Source organism: Emydura macquarii, unplaced genomic scaffold (assembly GCF_026122565.2).
Source record: "Emydura macquarii macquarii isolate MOO-44397 ecotype Brisbane River unplaced genomic scaffold, CSIRO-AGI_Emac_v2 contig_1477, whole genome shotgun sequence".
Classification (NCBI taxonomy): Eukaryota; Metazoa; Chordata; order Testudines; family Chelidae; genus Emydura; species Emydura macquarii.
In genome coordinates, this window is record NW_027131614.1 from 26630336 (window position 1) to 26648300 (window position 17965).

A 17965-nucleotide genomic window follows, 5' to 3' on the forward strand; every position below is an offset into this window, starting at 1 on the left:
AGTGACAGACTGTCCCTATATGTTAGATGGACCAGATAGAGGTTATTGAAGATGATCCGTCTCTGGTTGTTGTCGGTCTGATCGGGGTGAATCACGTCCACCAGCACAGGCTGCAGTGAGGTGGCTTTTGCTATGATTTTGTAGTCCATGTTGAGGGAAGTAACGGGGCCCCAACTCCTTAGTTCGCAGAGGTTCCCATTTTTAGGCAGCAGGGCAAACACCGCATGCTTGAATGACAGGGGAACACCCAGGTTCCCGAGGACTCGGCCCACACAGTGACATGGTCTGGGCTGAGGACATCCCAGAATACACAGTAGAATTCCATGGTCAGCCCTTCAAATGCCCAAGGATTTGTTGGTGGGCATCAGTCAGAGGGTTTCCAAGAACTCAGTCAGAGTGAGGGGTTGCTCTAATCTTCTCCTGGTCGCCCTTGCTGACCGTAGGGAGTTCATTCCACAGGACCCCACAGTCATCATTGTTGGATTCAGGGAGAAGAGGCTGACATAGAAGGCCCTGGCCCTTCTCCATATCTCCACCAGATACGTGAGAAGGGTGCCGTCCTCCACCAGGAGACAGGTAATACACTTTTTGGCACCCCTCTTTTTCTCCAGGCACAGGAGAAGCAGGAGATGCGATCCATCTTCCAAAGGAGGTGGATGCTGCATGAAACAAAGGTGCTGGGCCTGATGGTAATAGAGGGTCCAGAGCATGTTCTGCTTCTGACACTGTCTGCAGAGGGATGAATCCCCGGGGCAAGAGACCAGGCACCTTTCTAGCTCTAAAACCTCCCACTCCAACTGGTCTATCATCACATCCCTCCTCCAGCTGGGCCTCTGGGCCCTGTCAAGTGGTGGGAAAAGGGAAAAGGTTTCAGAATAGAGAAGCAGGCAGTAGTGTAGTAAATCCCTTGTATATTTCTGAAAGCCTGGGCATGCTTCCAAGACTCTACTGCCTTAGCCATGACAGCTTTCTTCAGGGAAAGAGGAAGAAGACAGATGTAATATGTCTGACATTATTCCATCCAGCAATTTCACTAGCACTGTGTTTCCTTTGAAAAGAAGTGAGTTTTTTAAAATGATTTTTTCTGGAAGTCTCTGTTTTTGTACCACAGTTCCCTCAGAACCTGCCTACCCATTCTATCATAAGGAACTAGTCTCTTTGACGAGGACAGGCACATTGTTTCATCCAGGTTCCTCAATACTATTATAAGAGAGAGCTTTTGCCATGTATTGGTAAGGAAGGGAACTGTGCCTGATGTATTTCACTGGGTCTGAAGTGTGGAGTAGAAAAGCAGATGTGTGTGGACTGCCAGAGGAATCACTGACTGATTCTTGTGCAGTTTAGGTTCGGGGAACTGAGACAAGATAAGACAAAGCAGTTATAACCGATGCTGTGCCAAATCCTGAGCATTGCTGAGCGCTTACAACTCCCATTGCAGTCAATGGGCAGTCTCAAAGGAAATTATAGGAGCTTCGTACCTCTCAGGATTTGTGCCTAGTGCATTTGTTTTTTGTGCTCTACATTTGATTTCCTTCCTTTCAAACTGAACATGAGGAACAAACAGAGATGAACTGCTTGAGAGAAAGCTGGCTATGTCTTTTTTTGTGTTGCATTTCACCTCTTTGTTTTTGGTTGGCTGCAAAACCCAAAGCTTAAGTATAATTTAAATCATTTTCTGGGAGGGGGTGGGGGGCAGCTGAGAACAATGTACACCATCTAGTGGCTTAGTATAAAACTGCAGTTCATGAAGACAGTCTGGTAAGAAAGGAATGCGACAACAGGCTACTGCAACTATCGCAATTAACTTCAGCATTTATGGGGATGATCAAGAAACGCCAAAATAGATGCAATATGTGACCATAAACATGTATACGGAGATTGTTAGCTACCTATCAAAATTAAATACACATGAAGTCAAATCTGTTATTAGAAAAACTCATTCTGTTGTCCTATATACATGCATTGTGATGAGCACCGTAGTTAAGGTTGTAAATGCACTTCTATTTTCAACTCGTACATTCAGTCATTGACATTTGGAACTGCATGAATTTGTGGCCTTTTTTGTGAAATTTTCCAGTTTTGTTTTGTTCATTTACATGCCCTGAAATTTTAAGTTTTCATGAAATTTCTCAAAAATGTTAATGGTCTTTGAAAAAATGTCAGATAATTTCAATTTTGTATGTTGTTATAATGAACACAGATTTTCTCAGAAGTAGGCCTGCCTTGGTATCAACAGTTTGCTTATACAGTTGCTTATTCAATGCTTATACATTGTGAACTTGAATTCACAATGAAATGTAAAAGTGCTCATATGTTGCATGTGTTGAATTCTTTGCAAACAGTTCACACAACTATACTCATAACTCTCTCAAAGGACAAAGTTGTTTTTCAGTTTGTATTTGGACTAAATTTGTTCAGTAGTGTTTCAGTTACAGTAAACAAGCATAAAATCTAACTGCTCTAAATTTTGTTAAGTAACTTTTTTGTACACTTTGACAACTCAAACTGATAAAATGATAAACTTCATATTTGGCACAATTGTAATTTTCAACAAGGAATGTGCAATAAGCCAATTTGGGAGAAAACAGTTACATACGTTAAAGTGTTAGCTGTTGAAGTTATGAATTTGTGCATAAATGTAACAGATACTTTTAAGTTGCTAATTTTGGGGAGAGACTAATTGTGTGAACTCCCATGTGTTCATTATTTGAAATTATTCATATATGATTTTATGTGGACATATGTCAGCCTGTGTGTTGCTGAGAAACGTTTGCCACTGCTCTTTCTTCAAGTAATAACTATCTGTAGTTTGATACTTACACTGTATGATCGCTCACTTAAGAAACATGCGTTCCAAATCCACAATGAGCTTTCAAAATGGCAGTGCAAAGCTTCCGGCATGAATGCTCATGTGAATATGTATTTGCCTGAGTGTTTGTGACACTTTCTTATACCATTATTCATAAAAAGCAAATGAAAGGGGATGCAAATATTGTCAAAACTGATTTGTGTTTTTTATTCAAACAAATGTCCTCAAATCACCCCCATGTGTAGATCCCCTCAGTAAGTAATTCATGCAGGTTTTGCATAAGTTAGCTATTGAACTGAACATGTCAAATTTCCTTCCCCAAAGCTTGATGAAGTGCCTATGAGACAGTCCCATTTCCCTGCCCAGGAAGCCTATTTCTTGGATGGGTACTAAGAGAACTGCCTACCTGACCCACTGCCTCCCTCTGGTGTTTCTTTCTGGGAAGCTTAATTTTGCATTCCTTAATTGATGTGTGAGTAAGGCCAGGTTTACACTACAGACCTGTATCGGTATAACTGTGTCGCTCAGGGATGTGAAAAATCCACACCACTGAGCGATGTAATTATACCAATCTTAATCCCCCTGTGTAGACAGCGCTATGTCAGTAGGAGAGCTTCTCCCATCCACATAGCTACCACCTCTCGTGCAGGTGGATTAACTACGCCAATGGAAAGGCTCTCTTCTGTCAACATAGGAGTGTCTCCACTTAAGCGCGACAGCAGTGCAGTTGCACCGATGCAGTGTTTTTAGAGTAGACCTGCCCTAACTTCTCACTCTGAACATTGAATTCTATAAGAGTTGCATTATAGCTAGCACATTTTCAAAATTAGCATTTATTGTCCATTTTGTGTGGAGACAAATTGTTGGGCCAGAGTCACTCAGACTGGCCCAATAGAGAGATGCCATGTACAAGAGCATTGGTAGCTGCTGTTTGCAGCACTATCACTCCTCTAAGGAATTTCAGGGGAGGAAGTTTCAAGCTCTGTGTAAGGTGCTGTCTTGTATCTAGACCACAAAGGACTCACTGTCACATTCAGAGTCTCTTTCAGGGCACAGTTTTATTTTCCAAACATAGGGAAAACATAAAAACGTCCCTCAACCACCCTACACTACAGCTCCCAGGAGATTTTCCTCTTTCTTGCCTTTCTCGGTCCCTCCTGCTTCAGGGCCTACTGCAGGATTCTTCCTGGCTCTTTTAACTGAGCATCGCCTCCCAGGGCTCTTGGGGGGCACTTTTTTCCCTCAAGTTTCCACCACCTCCCTTGCCAGAGGACTCTGGCAGCTTCTCCCAGGGAATTTACTGCTACTACTGCTCCTGGCCCCCTTCCTTACAGACAGCCTGGCTCTTCATAGGGAATATCTTTCCCCTCCTCAAATGTGCCAGATTAATGAATGGGGCAGGTTGTCCCCAGGCCTCTGGCCTTTAATGGGGCAGACCATCCTGTTACATGCTGCCATGGTATCTACAGGAGCCCCACCTGTAAGGGCTGCAGTAGGGATGTGCTAATCAGTGAATCACCTGGATGCCCTGGCCCCAGCATCTTCTGAGTCAGCACCATTCACCTTAGGGGCTGTGTTGACTGCATGTGGGCTGCCCACAAAAGGAACTTGTGGCCCTCTTGTGCCACTGAAATTTGCCTTGATGGACTTTCCACTGTCAGGGACCCTCAGTAACTCAAACAATATTTAGGCAATATAGGCACATTAGTGTAACTATGCCAGTAAATGCACATACATGGCCAACTCTGTGTTCTTGAGTACACAGCGAGTTTTGGCCACTCAGAAATTGCATCAGGTTTCCTTCCATGGTGTACCTTTTCTGTGGGAGGAAGTAAGCTGTCGCTGGGTTTCTTTCTCTCCCCTCTCCTATGTTTTTGTTGCTGGTGGACTACAGCCCTGCTGGCAGATTCCCTTTTATTAAAAATACTACAGTATTCAGCAGTGATCGTCCAAAACTTCATAGCAACACAGTTATAAAAGTTGTATTTTGGACCATAACTAAGAATACTGTGATATATCTTTATAAGGACCACTCTCAAAATATGCTTTCACTATGTGATGGAGTTCTGGCACCTGCCATCCCTGTGCAGAGCCTGCTGAGTGTAAAAGTCCCATTTTTGGCCTCTCCTAGAAAGAGTTCAGTGCTGATGGAAGAAATAGCAGCACTGGGTTTCTCTGGAGAAAACCCATTACTAGAAGCCAGGAGGTAAGTGGAGACCAGGGTTTTAAGCTATGGGATTGAGAGTTAAAAGGATGAAAGACCAAGTCTTGTGGGAAATGGGGACTCAGTGATAGAAGACTATTAGGTTAGCCTTTGTGTGGAAAATTTCTAGTCACTGTGTGGCTGGGATCTGAGATTGATGGGAAGGATCTGATCGGGATCTGAGATTGATGGGAAGCCACAAAGAAGAGTTTGTGGTTTGTTTGGGTCTGAAAGGTGTGCTTCAGGAAGCCTTTGAAGTCAGTGAATCTTATTCTCAGACAGAGGTGGAGCCAAGAACAGACATTGAAAAGAGATCTACTGAGAGCAAGCAGTTGGGCATTAATTGACTGTCATTGGTGTGGGGAGTCTACTTTTGATTCAATGGCACTAGAAGAAAGAATGTTTGTCCTCAGACAGCTATCTTGAAGGATCCAGCAGCCTCTCATGGGAAAGCACAGTATTTCTTTCTGGAGCTCTGGTGGTTTTGCTGTGGCTTCATCTTATCAGGGACCATTCATCATTTCTTCCATGCAGAGATTTTATTGTGGAAAGTGTCGCACATGAGTGTTTCATCATAAGACTATTAGTTGTGACGAGATGTCATCCTTAGTAATATATGTTGGGCTGTAATTTAGAGACCAGGCCTGAGTGTGTATACAGTATATGCTACTGGGGACAAAACATCACTGATGTAATACTGCATAGTTCATTTTTGTGGACAGAATGTTGCCTGATGAACTGTCTGCCTCTAGATGGTGTGGACTCCGTTAAGAGTTTTTGCCAGTGAGAGTCAGCCCTCAGCAGGTGTTGCGTGTAAGTAGAGAAAAGCAACACAACAGGAAAAGCTCATGTGTCCCAAAAGAGTCATAATTAACATTGCCATATGCATGTACATTAAATCTCACTACTGCACTTCATGAGGATAAGTTTGGTACATTTCTGTACTATCGCATCTCAGAAGTTGTGGCTGTTTGGCTGCACTGAACAAAGTCTCTTTAAGGAGTGCAAAGAGAAGTATACCAGCGCTTCTTGAACAGTGTATGACCATGATAATGTCAGCATGTAAATGCACAGGAGCCAGCAAGTACTGGAATGTAAACTCAGCATCCTCCTGCTGTACCTGGGCACTGCAGATGTAAGTCCAGGTGGATAACTTTATTTTATTATTTATGTGAGGCCCAAAAATATGCTAGGATCTTTACAAATATATGGGCAAAACAGCCAGCACAAGACTTATCACCACTTAAGTTTACACTAAAGCTCTCTGCAGAGGGGTAAATATCACTCATATAGGAAGACAGGTCTCTGCCATGAAGAACTCACATTCAAAGCACTTTAAAATACTTGATTTCAGTGGGAGCTATAGATGCTTCATACCTTTGAAAATCAAATTGCCTCTTTAGGATTTGAGGTTTGGGTTTTTTTAGGCATTCACTTCTGAAAAATTTAGCCAATGGAGATTTTTTTAAACTGAGAACATGCTGGACAAATCTTGCTAGTATTGTTCCAAAGAGTGAACCAAAATAATTAACACCCATTAGTAACTTACTTTTAAATGCTATTGTTTATATTTTCATTAAAATAGAGTGTGTTACTAAATAGATAGCATATCTAACGTGCTTTGGGTGACTCCTATGACTTTAATTTGCCCAAATGCTGCTACTTGATATTCAGTTTAGATTGAATTGAGGGGACATATTGAGAGGTGAAGTTATGTTGGTTAATTCCAACCTCAATTGAATGAGGACCTGTACTCCAAATGTAGATCTCATAGAGTGTGTCCATCTTGTGTGTGAGTGTTAACATAACAAGGACCTTTCTGTGTTAAGATAGGGCTGGTGATGATGTAGGGGTCACCCAGTTGGAGAGGGGCTGTTGAGTCATTAGCTGAGCTGATAGCGTTATTCTCTGCTGTGTTGCTGGAGTCTCTGAGACTTTCCATAGTGGGTGACTTCAACAACTATATGAATAAGGACTTGTCTTGATCAACTTAGGATCTGATACAATTAATATTGGACTATCCCAAGTAGTTTCTGGCTCAGCTCATGTATATACTCTATATTGGAGCTGGTCTAATAGTGAAAAAACAAAGTTCACAAATATTTGCTCAAATTTGAAATAGCTGATTAGTTTGACCACATCTACATGAGAACAAAGATCTTTGTTATTCACTGTTTGTCATTTGTTATTCTCCTGGTTGAAGTTTCATTCATCCTCTGATGATCAGAAAACACCATGGGGTGAAATCCTGGCTCCGTTGAAGTCAATGGCAAAATTCCCAATGACTTCAGACTTCACTGGAGCTAGAAATGCACACCAGGTGCTTTGCATGATCAGTCATGATCTGTCACAGCTCTCCTCCTTGGGTGGAAGCAGGGAAAAAGATCCCCATTGTAGTCCCCTCTGACTCAGGGCATGCCACTCATGTTCTTTCAACCTTCTCATTGGTTGGTGCTGAAATGAGGACAAGCCAGGCAGGGGAATCTGGAGTGGGTGTAGCAAGAGGAATTTGTGCATAGCTGGGGAGTTTCTGGGACCCATCAGAGATTGTGCCTCGGATGAGAGACAGCTGGCTGAGATTTAACCTGACAAAACTGGATTGGGGAAGCAGTGCAAAGCATGGGCAGATGTGTACCGATGCCTGCTGTGACACAGGTTCAGAGACTGGGTGTGCTATTGGATCCCCACTGCTTCTGGATAGCCATGTAGAAGCACTAGCCAAGAAGTGTTTTTTCTCTGTGAGTCCTTGGCTATAAGGTTGTAGTCTTTCTTTTTGGAGGTATGCATCATTATAGTTATCTATGCCTTTTGTCATCTCAAATTTTGCTCACTCTAATGAGTTCTGCCTGGGACACATTACTACATGTGTATATTACTGGAATGTCTTCTAATGGGACTATACTAGAAAAACATTCAGGAGCGTCAGCTCAAGCAGAATGTAGCAGATCATTTGTTTAGTGGGGGTCTTTTGCAAGCAGGCCATTCCACATTTATCTCCACTCATTTCCCTGTCATTTTCTGATGTAATTCAAGATACTGGCTTTGACCTAAAAAGCTCTAAAAAGTTTTGGTACCTGCCTACCTGAGAAATTGCCACTCACCCCCCTTGAGGCCAGCAGAGGCTCCTGGGCTGACCATCCACTAAATTAATTGGGAGGGAGCTGCTGGCAAGGTGTGCTTAGTGAGGACCCCTGGAACTCACTTCCACTCTTGGTCCAAAGGAGCCTGAATTGATAGATCTTAGGCCCCAAGAGATCTGAAGAGAGGGAGAGTTAGAAAAAGCAATGTCTGCTTATTATCTAATCTATATCTGTCTGTCTGTCTGTCTAGGAGGGTATTTCTAAGGCTCTTATCACCTTGGTATCTAAGCACATTCCTCAAATAACCAGGGCCCTTCTTATTTTTTTACTTAGGGGTCTTTTCCCCTTTCTTTTAACTCTACTAGTTTGTTTAATAAAGTTGAGAATTCTTGCACAGGGCTTTATAAACATGTGTTATTAGATTTTAAATCTGTTTTGAAAGTGCCTCTATCCTACTCCTTCCTAGTAAAGTGACCTTTTTAAATGGAGGGAAGCGGGTTTAGATGACAGTCATGATAAATGCGGTCATGTTCACTCAATAAAATAAGGCCCAGTGCATTTGAGGATAAATCAGTGAAATGTACAGCCCCACCTGTCTGTCTCCATCATTCATTTCCACTGTCACTTTCACAGTGGCTGATGGATCACAGTTGCTGTAAAATTAGACAGCCTTTAATCTCATTTCATCCTGATTAGCTTCTCTTTACCCTTTCCCTCTAACTCACTGACTGACACGCTAAAAACTCACACTGGGCTGTGTTTGAGCGTGGCATACAAACTTCTCTTCAAATACCTTTTCGTGGGGCAGGCAGGTTCACCTGAGTTGAAATCTAAAAATGAGAAAGTCTGAGATTCATGTTATTAAAATAAATCAGCAGACAAAGGGACAGATATAAAATAGACGAGAGTTTTGGGCTGTATGGCCAGACCATGGGGGCCAAATTCTGTCCCAGTTAAACCCTTGTAACACCAATGACATCAATAGATTCCACCCATTCTATTGGAGCCTGAATTTATCTTTTGATTTGTCCCACCCATGAGTTTTGATTGTACAGTATGAAAAGTTAGGCTGTGTGCAAAACTAAGACACCTGCTTTTAAAAAGTCACATTTTAGAACTAGAGGGTTTTTTCTTTTTTAAAGGGTATTTTTAGAGCTATAAAACCTGCTCATTCCCATAGTTTTCTTCATAACTAGTTCAGAATTATGAGGGACACTGAAAATGCTTAGGTGTTAAGAATGTAGCTTTGAGGATATTGCAATTTCAGTGCAAGAAGGTCCTCTTAGATACTGATATTCAGCCTCCCGGGGAACTTGCAGAACGCAATATCACAATTGAGATTCATGTAGCGCTGAGCACAAAATATTGCCTATAATGTTGCGGGAAACTAAGGACACAGCAAAGCTAGTGTAGATTCATGTCATAGTCACCTCTTCTATTAGGGTCCAATCCTGCAGCCCTTATTAGGTAAACTTCCCTATTAGGAGTTCTGAGCAACAACGAAAGGTTTGGGCCATTAAGGTCCAATCCTGCACTAATTAAGTCAGTGAGAGTTTTGCCATTTAGTTCAGTGGGAGCAGGATTAAACCCTTAGTTTTCAAGGTTTAGTTCTCCTCATGAGCATGGGACTCCTGGACACATGATCATTTATGTGCATGGGAGTGGCTGAAAAGCTTAAAATATAATTTCTTCCTCAATTGACCCTCTTTGTACCAATGTGGGGAATAAATAAACAAAATAATGCAAATACAAAGGGTAACAAATGTTTGTGTGTTGTATCATGTGCATTTTGGTTTTTGGTAAATGCAAGATTTTACAGGAATTGACTAAAGGAGAACAAGGGGGAGCTTGGTTATGGGTGCAAGTCTTTGGTTTATAATTTTACAAAATAACAGAGTAGCTGTATGGATAATAGTTGATGGCTCTGCTTGCTGGGGCTGGAGAGTCCCTTATTGGCATCTGAGGGAAGAAACACTACTGTCCTATGGATACAACCATCACATCTTGCAACACAAGATACTTTAAAAATATGGCTAAGGTTCAGTTTATAAAATAAAGTGACTGAGATTTAAAGTGACTGAGATTTAAAGAATGGGGAAAATATAATTTGCATTTGAGAGAAACACTGTGCATTCACTAATAAGATACCAAAACCTCCAGTGTTTAAATTCGTTCAACATGCTAGCAACCTGTATATAGTAAAAAGACTTATAGAGTAGTCCCAGTTACTTCATGGTTGTGTACAATTTACCAGTAGCAAATAACTTTAATTAATGCATTTCCATGAAAGCAGGCTGCCTAATTTAAGAATTGTTTCACTTATATGGCTTGTAAGAGCACAGACCATGAAAATAATATTTGACCTTTACTAGAAACTAAAAATGCACCTTGCTTATTCATCAATGACTTGCAAAAACTTCAGTAAGGAGCTTAAACGAGCCCACTTGATCTTTAAGAAAATGTGTCCTAAATAACAAACCTATGCATATTTCTTGTTATTATTATTTGCATATGCTATACTGCACAACTGCATTCTGAGAAAAATAAAAGATAATAAAACAAATGAAATGAGAGATATATCACCCAAAATAATCCAAGTGTGAGATAGGCTGCTTTTTTTTTTTTTTTTTTTTTTTGGCATTGGCAAAAGAGCACAAAGTAAGAGCTGGCCCTGAGTCATATTGATTTCCCACTGCACTGGTTTCCTAAGTGCTCTGTTGATCCGTGTCAAGCAATAAGTTCCCTGCCTGTACATGCACATCAGCTCCCCATTTGTCCTCACCTAGATTTAAGGTGCCCATATGATGAGCTGAACAAGGACATCATTTTTCCTACTGGTGTCACTGGGCCAAAACTACTGCATGTGGTATGATCACTAATACTATGTACATTTACATTTACCATATGATATTACAATAGTACTGTATAGCACAGATCAGTACACATTATGATATAGAAGCAGTCTATTTTTGTACCTTAGCTCTTGCTGTAAAAATGTAAATGAAAAGAAAAACAGAGTCTGATGGTTTTAGCCAGGGTCTATAGTAACAATCCTAACAACCACCTCCCAAAAAGGATATTGCAAACCTAATATCACAGTTTTGATCTTTGTTAATGAAGGGCTTCCTGATTAGATGAATAGGAAATGTGTGGTTCTGCTGCTAATGACATTGTACAGGAAATTAAGCGTATACATTTGGAGAAAGCATTAAATCAGCAGGACTTTAATTTAAAAACTTAAAACTGTATGGAAATGCAGCTTGTTCATTGCTGTGTAATAGAAAGCTATTGAACACACTGATTCTTGCTGTGGAAGCATTGCCAACAGAACAAAGCTGGGATGAGGTTTTTTAATGTGTCCTAGCATAGTCTGTCTCATTTTCAGAGAAATATCAGACATTGTGACCCATTTTGGTGTGCCTGTTATTTTTTAGAATGCCCGTACATGTCAGCTAGACAGGTGTGGGTGGATTTAGTAACCATAATTCATGTAACCTGGTTATTCTTCAATAATTTGCAGGATAGCCTTATGTGAAATCATTGTTAAACAAATGGATTTTGGCTGCTGCTAATTCACATGACATATATATTTGGAGCAATGCTTTGCCTACATATCCAGTTCAAATTTTGTAGTCATGTTTTGTACCTTTGCTAAAGTAAATATTTTAAAATAACCAGTGTGCTAATATATAGACTGATTAAAGAATACTTTGTTTTATTTGCAGTTATGCCATATAATAGTGCCCATCACTGTGTTGTGGAAGTAGAAAACTTCTTGTTCGTTTTGGGAGGAGAAGACCAGTGGAACCCAAATGGTATGTACACCACACCACATTAAAAGAGAGCATGCACAGATTCTAATCTATCACATCAAACGAACTGGTCAAGATCACTTATGTCTCAGAAGTGATGTAATAAATATCTGGAGATTTAGCTTCTCCATCGTTCCTCAGGTCCCACATCCCTTGAGAAATACCAAAGGCATCAGAACAGACTCTTTCCAGTGAAGGCACCAGGCAGCAGCTGTTAAGAATTTTAACCCTCATTTCCAGCCTCCTTCCAGTCATAATACAATAATGCTGTTGCAGTAAATGAATGCTCTCTTTCTAATGTCTAACCAGATACTTGCAGCTAAAGTTGTTAATGTGTTAATTATCTAGACTCTCAAGACTCTTAAACTGGAATTTTTTCTAGTCTTCTACAAGAGCTTTCCATATAGATTATCTGCTGCTACCTTCTTTTGATTTGATTACTTCATAAATTTACTGCAAAGAGAAATTAAACAATTTAACAGGCTTGTGAGCAAAGCAAAAGGAGAACACTGTGCCTTGCAAAATTCACAAAATTGTCAAGACATTGTTAGAAAGCTTGCAGATGAAGAACGAGTTGTAGTTGTAGCAGTCTGTGTAACAGAGATAATTATGACTGAGAAACCATAAAACAGCTTGCAGGTACACATTTTTATTTTAAAACACCAGAAGATCCAGCTGAAATTACATATACTGCATATATTTTATAGTGAATGCCCCATTTCAGCATCTGCATTAAACCAAATTATAGAAAATTGTTACATCTGTTCACTTCCTAAAATCTGAGACAAACAATCCAGTCCACTCTATAAGCATATTTCCGGCACAGTTAAAAATATCACTAAATGTCTTGAGAGAAAAACCCTTCATCTCTGTTGTTGAATCTCCTGTATTCTAAGCATAATTATTCATTATGATTATTATTAGCACAGTATTGTGGTAGCATTCAGGGTCCCCAGCTGTTGTTTGGTGTTCCATTGTGCTAAGCACTGTACATACACATAGTAAGAAACAGTCCCTATGCCAAAGTGTTTACAGTTAAGTAGTCAAGACAGACTAAAGGTTTGAGGAAGGAAATATAAGTATCCACATTTTACAGATAAGGAAATTGGGATTAAATGATTTGAACAAGGTCCTACAGGAAGTCTGTGGCAGCATCAGGAATTGAACCCAGCTCCCCTGACCAGATAGTCCAGCAGTCCATCCTTCTTAGTGCTTGAACTGTGCAAAGGCATCTAAATCAACTCTTTGAGTCTGAAGTTCATTCTCTGAGTTGAAGACACTTCCGTTAGGATTAAAACAACTTCCATGTAAGAACTTGGATCACAGGATCAAGTTGTTCATACCCTGTAAATACCAGATAAACGTAATGTGTGAACAGAATGGATCTGAGACAGGAACACTATTGATTTTGGTGATCACTGTATACATTTATCCCGATAAAGATGGATCTGATACATTGAAAAAAAAATGGACATGAATATCATCTACTATACATTGTCCGCCTATTCCGGACTTCTTCTTTGAACTAATCTAGACTAAACAGAGCATTTCATCACTACACACACTAGGCTCAATATCATTTACATTATACCACTCTGGCAGCGTAAAGGAGGTGGGCCCTAAAATGGGTGGGAATGTAACTGACCTGTCAGAGGAGTGTAAAGGGTCTGTAGTGTAAATAAGAATCATTTGTTTGTTTATATAAATCAAAATTGGGGCCTTCAAAGCTGCTTCTAGATTAATTGGATGGAGGTTCCCATTGGGATGGGAGAAACTAGGGGTAGGGGGCAGTGGGTATAAGCCACTAAGTTTGCAGATACTTGAGGAGCTCTGCTCCCAATCCCACAGAACCTGGAATCTCCAGAATCCTGGAATCATCCTCCATGATAAACTTCTCCTCCAGCCAGGGAGCCATTTTGTCATTTGCTGCCTCCTCTCATGGCTTTGCAGTACCAGCCACAACAGGAGTCCTGTGGGGGTGAATGCTGCCTAGCACTGCCTCACAGAGCCCTGACTCTGCCGAATTGAGGCAGAAGGTCTTCTTGCAGGATATGGGGGAGAGAAAACAAGCTACAGCTCCCATCTTGCACAGATTTGCCTAAACTGACTCCCCAGTTCACTGCACAGGAACAGCAACCCCTTTATTTTTAAATACAGTTCACAGTTTCTACATAATGAAAAGTGCCTCCTAACATGTATTTCCAGGCTGATGTGCAAAGCAAACTGGTGCATGCAATTTTCTTTCAGACTGAATTCCAAGAATAAACTGGAGGATCCACATTAAAGCCTGTTATGCTGGGCAGTCTGAAAATTCCTGTGCTACCACCAACGCATCGTGTTTTAGGAAGTGTAGGCCCACAAAATCAGAGACATGTAGGTTAACAACAACTAAAAAGCTGTTATACCACCAAGGAGTTCTGAGGGCACCATAAACTGCGAGATCTTTGGTTTGTAGTATCTATAACAGCATTAGAACCATCCCAGAATTCAAGCTTGTATTCAGTACTTTCCGTGAACTGCTCTGTAAATCTACTTTTTAGGATACAAATATATAAACAAATAGATTTAAAAAATAAAACCTGGAATTAACATGATGTGTGCCCGCCTGCTGTCAACACATTTGTTGTTCCCCATAGTTAGTTGAGTCACGGGCTCAGTAGCTCCTCCCCTTAGGCTGGGGGAGAGGCCTTCAGCGGAAGCCCACCCACTTCCCAGAACCCAGTAGGACCAAGTGAATTGCTTTTCTTGTATGTTGTATCTGTTGCCCCCAGCCTTCATCTCTCCATTGCTTTTATATATTGTAATCTCTTTGAGGCAGGGACCATGGGTGAAATCCTGGCCTCACTGAAGTCAATGGCAGAACTTCCATTGCCTTTAACAGAGCAGAATCTCACTCTGTCTTCAGATATATTTGTGTAGTGCCCAGCAAAATGGGGCCTCAATCCTGATTTAGGGACATGCCGGATCCAGCAATATGTGCCTTTCTCTAAGTCCTTGTAGAACACGATCTTAGATTATTAAAGATAAAAACTGTGGCTGGATCATTATTCTTACATATGTTTTGATCTTTACAAATGCATCCTGGGGTGTGTGTGTACAAAACAAGAGGCAAGGGGGACCAATCCTACAGATACTTGACAATGTAAAATATTCACCTTGCAGAATACCCACTGACCATTTATTTAACTGTGATGTATACGGTTGGGTTATCTTGATGTCTTTGGAGCCTCTAATTCAATTTTTTAGTCACACATATATAAAAAAAGGTTTTCTTCAGAGACCCTCGTGTTGAAGTCTCAGGTGTTACACAGAAATTGCCATAAACTCTTTTGCTTCAATCTTCTTGCTTTGATGTCAATCTGTATGTAAAATAAGATGCAATCTTAATATCGTGAAGGCATGCATACAGTTCTGGGGTTTGACAGCAGGGATAAGCTGGTTAACTGGCTATGTTGCTCATGTTTCCTATTTTAGCTAACACACTTGGAATAAGACCGTAGGAGTATATTCTCCCCTCGATGCACACATATAACTCCTACTAACTTACACTGAATGCAGATGGTAGAATAAACTACATAGTGTAGTGGTTGCACAACACATGTTAATGATCTGTGCAGCTCCTGGTTATTTAAACAATCTTTTTCACCCTGCTTCAAATAGAAGTGAAGTGGGGAGGAAGAAAAGTACATGTTATACCTGTGAATTTTCAACCTCTAGCCATAAAATATGCCATGAAGAAGCCCCCTCTTGAGCAATAATTTTCTCTTGTGTCCTGAGACCTTTATTTATGGTGGATTTGAAAATACCAGGACTTCTGTTTTTAAATACAAATTTTCAAGTTCTTATTACAGAGAGAAAAAATATTCTCTGTGTCTTTATTTATACAGTTGATATTTGCTAACTCAAATATTGTAATGCCCCATTTATTGAATAACTACATGTACTGAGTTAATCCATTGTTATAAAAAGGGGACCCTTCATAAAAGCTGCCAACACGTGAAATATATTTAATATATTAAATGGTGATTTTAAGTACATGAAATAAACAGTTGACTGTGAAAATAATCTGTCTTTACAGGGAAACACAGCACAAACTTTGTCAGCCGATATGATCCCAGGTTTAACAGCTGGATACAACTTCCACCCATGCAAGAGAGGTAAAAACCTGCTCCACATTTTTCACTATTTCTTTTATTCTTCTAAGAGGAGCTGAGGCTTGGCTCGGTTCTGGAAGAAGGCAATGCTGTAGAATTAGTAACGATGTTGAAGATAAAATCTCACTGTGCTGTTGTTTCTCTTTATGCTTCTAATTTTATTAAAGTATTCCAAAATAAAAAATCGAGGGGTCAAATCCTGCATTGCTAACACCTGCAAAATTCCCATTGACTTCATGGTGGGAGAGTTGCCTGAGTAAGGCCAACAGGAGTTGCTGGCAGCCTGCACAAATTAGAGCAGCATTTGTGCTACTCTTATTTTGTACTGGAGAGTGGCCTGGTACTAGAACAGCACCAGGATCAGAGGAGTGTAAAGGTTCCTTAAACGTACCTCTGCACCCTATATCCTATCCCTAGGGAGGAAAAACCTCAGTGGAATGTTGTAGGTTTTAAAATAAATATCTGAAAGCCAGAAAATACAAATGTATACTTACGTTTAATGAAAACAATTCAAAAGAGTATCCACCAGTTCACTAAAATCTCTCCTCTTACACTTTGTATATACAACAAGGACCTGACTAGCTCCCATCCCACCTTCCTAAAATAATTTCCTAAATCCAGATGCTGGAAATGTTACAACTCTTTGTATTCTTCACTATCGGCTGCGGTCATGCTCCCTGCATTTATGGACACCTTAAATTTTGTTAGGCTGTGTATACCCCTATGGACATTGTTTAAGATGGTCACAGGTGAAATGTCAAAATATACAGGATTTAAGAAAGCTCCAGCTGTCAGGACCTCTAACCAAATTGCTAGTAGTGATACTTAGAGCTGTGTGAATAACAGATTGTTTGGTTTGCTGGCAATTCCAAACAAACTTTTTTTAATGTTGTTTTGGGTGCAACTGAAACAAAATTATTTTAAACATTTTCAGCAAAATGAAAAATCAGGGGGAAAGATCATTTCAGATCAAACAAAAAGTTTTGTGTTCATTTTCAGCATTTTTGTATGTTTTTAATTTTTTTAAAAAATGAAATAAAAGGAAATTTCAAAACAAAAAGTCATTTGTAATTAAAAAATCAAAAATGTTTTGTTTTGAAAAGGTTTAAATGAAATATTTCAGTATTTTTGGAAATTGTGTTTGTTTGTTCTCAATCAAAACAATTGCGTGAAATCGACACGAATCTGCTTTTTTTGACCCAGCTTTAGTGCCTATCATACTTGTCAGAGTCAAATACACTGTCAGTTTGTCAGGATATAAGAGCAGAATTTGGACTGTTCTGGAGTACCTTGACACTGCATTTCTGTACTTACAAATATTTGGGATTCTTTTTCTGGCCTTTAAGATAATTAGAACATCAGCGTACTATCAAGGGCTTTCCTCTTAAGCTATTTTTATACATACTGTATTTACAGCCTTAATTCTACTTTAACAAGGGTTTTGTTTCTGGGAATTATATGAGATTTGATACAAAAAAACGAACAGTTCTGTGATGAGGTGTACAAACCCTTCAGAGGATCAGCAAGGATACCTTTTTTGACAGAAACTCCTCATACGCTGGGACTAACCCCATAAGAATCATGTAAGAAGTGCATGGATGTATGTAGGTCAGTTGGTGAACCTGCAAGTTGGCTATTATTCTTAAGGAATTTCCAGTCTTTATAGTAAGCCTGATATAAATCTTCACTAGATCTTAGGGGAGCAAAAGTCCTGCAGAGAGAATGGGTAGGATGACCTCTCTTACGTGCTTATCCAGACTTAAAGAGTGGCAGCAAGTGAGGCTTATTTGGATTAGAAAAGGAGCTCCTCAACTCAGAAGGAAGAAGGGTAGGAAGGGAGACAATAGCAGGACATGTGATGTCCAGCTCAGTAGCACTAGAAACAGTGGAGAAAGTTTATATTTGGG

At 40.2% G+C, this 17965-nt stretch overlaps 1 protein-coding gene across 1 annotated transcript in view; it reads left to right on the forward strand.

Moving 5' to 3' along the window:
* Positions 1-17965, forward strand: part of KLHL14 (kelch like family member 14) — a 77959-nt gene that overhangs the window by 43577 nt on the left and 16417 nt on the right. Inside the window, exons 3-4 of the mRNA XM_067553882.1 lie at positions 11818-11907; positions 15983-16061. Coding sequence (XP_067409983.1) covers positions 11818-11907; positions 15983-16061 — 169 coding nt within the window. The remainder of the gene's footprint in view (positions 1-11817; positions 11908-15982; positions 16062-17965) is intronic.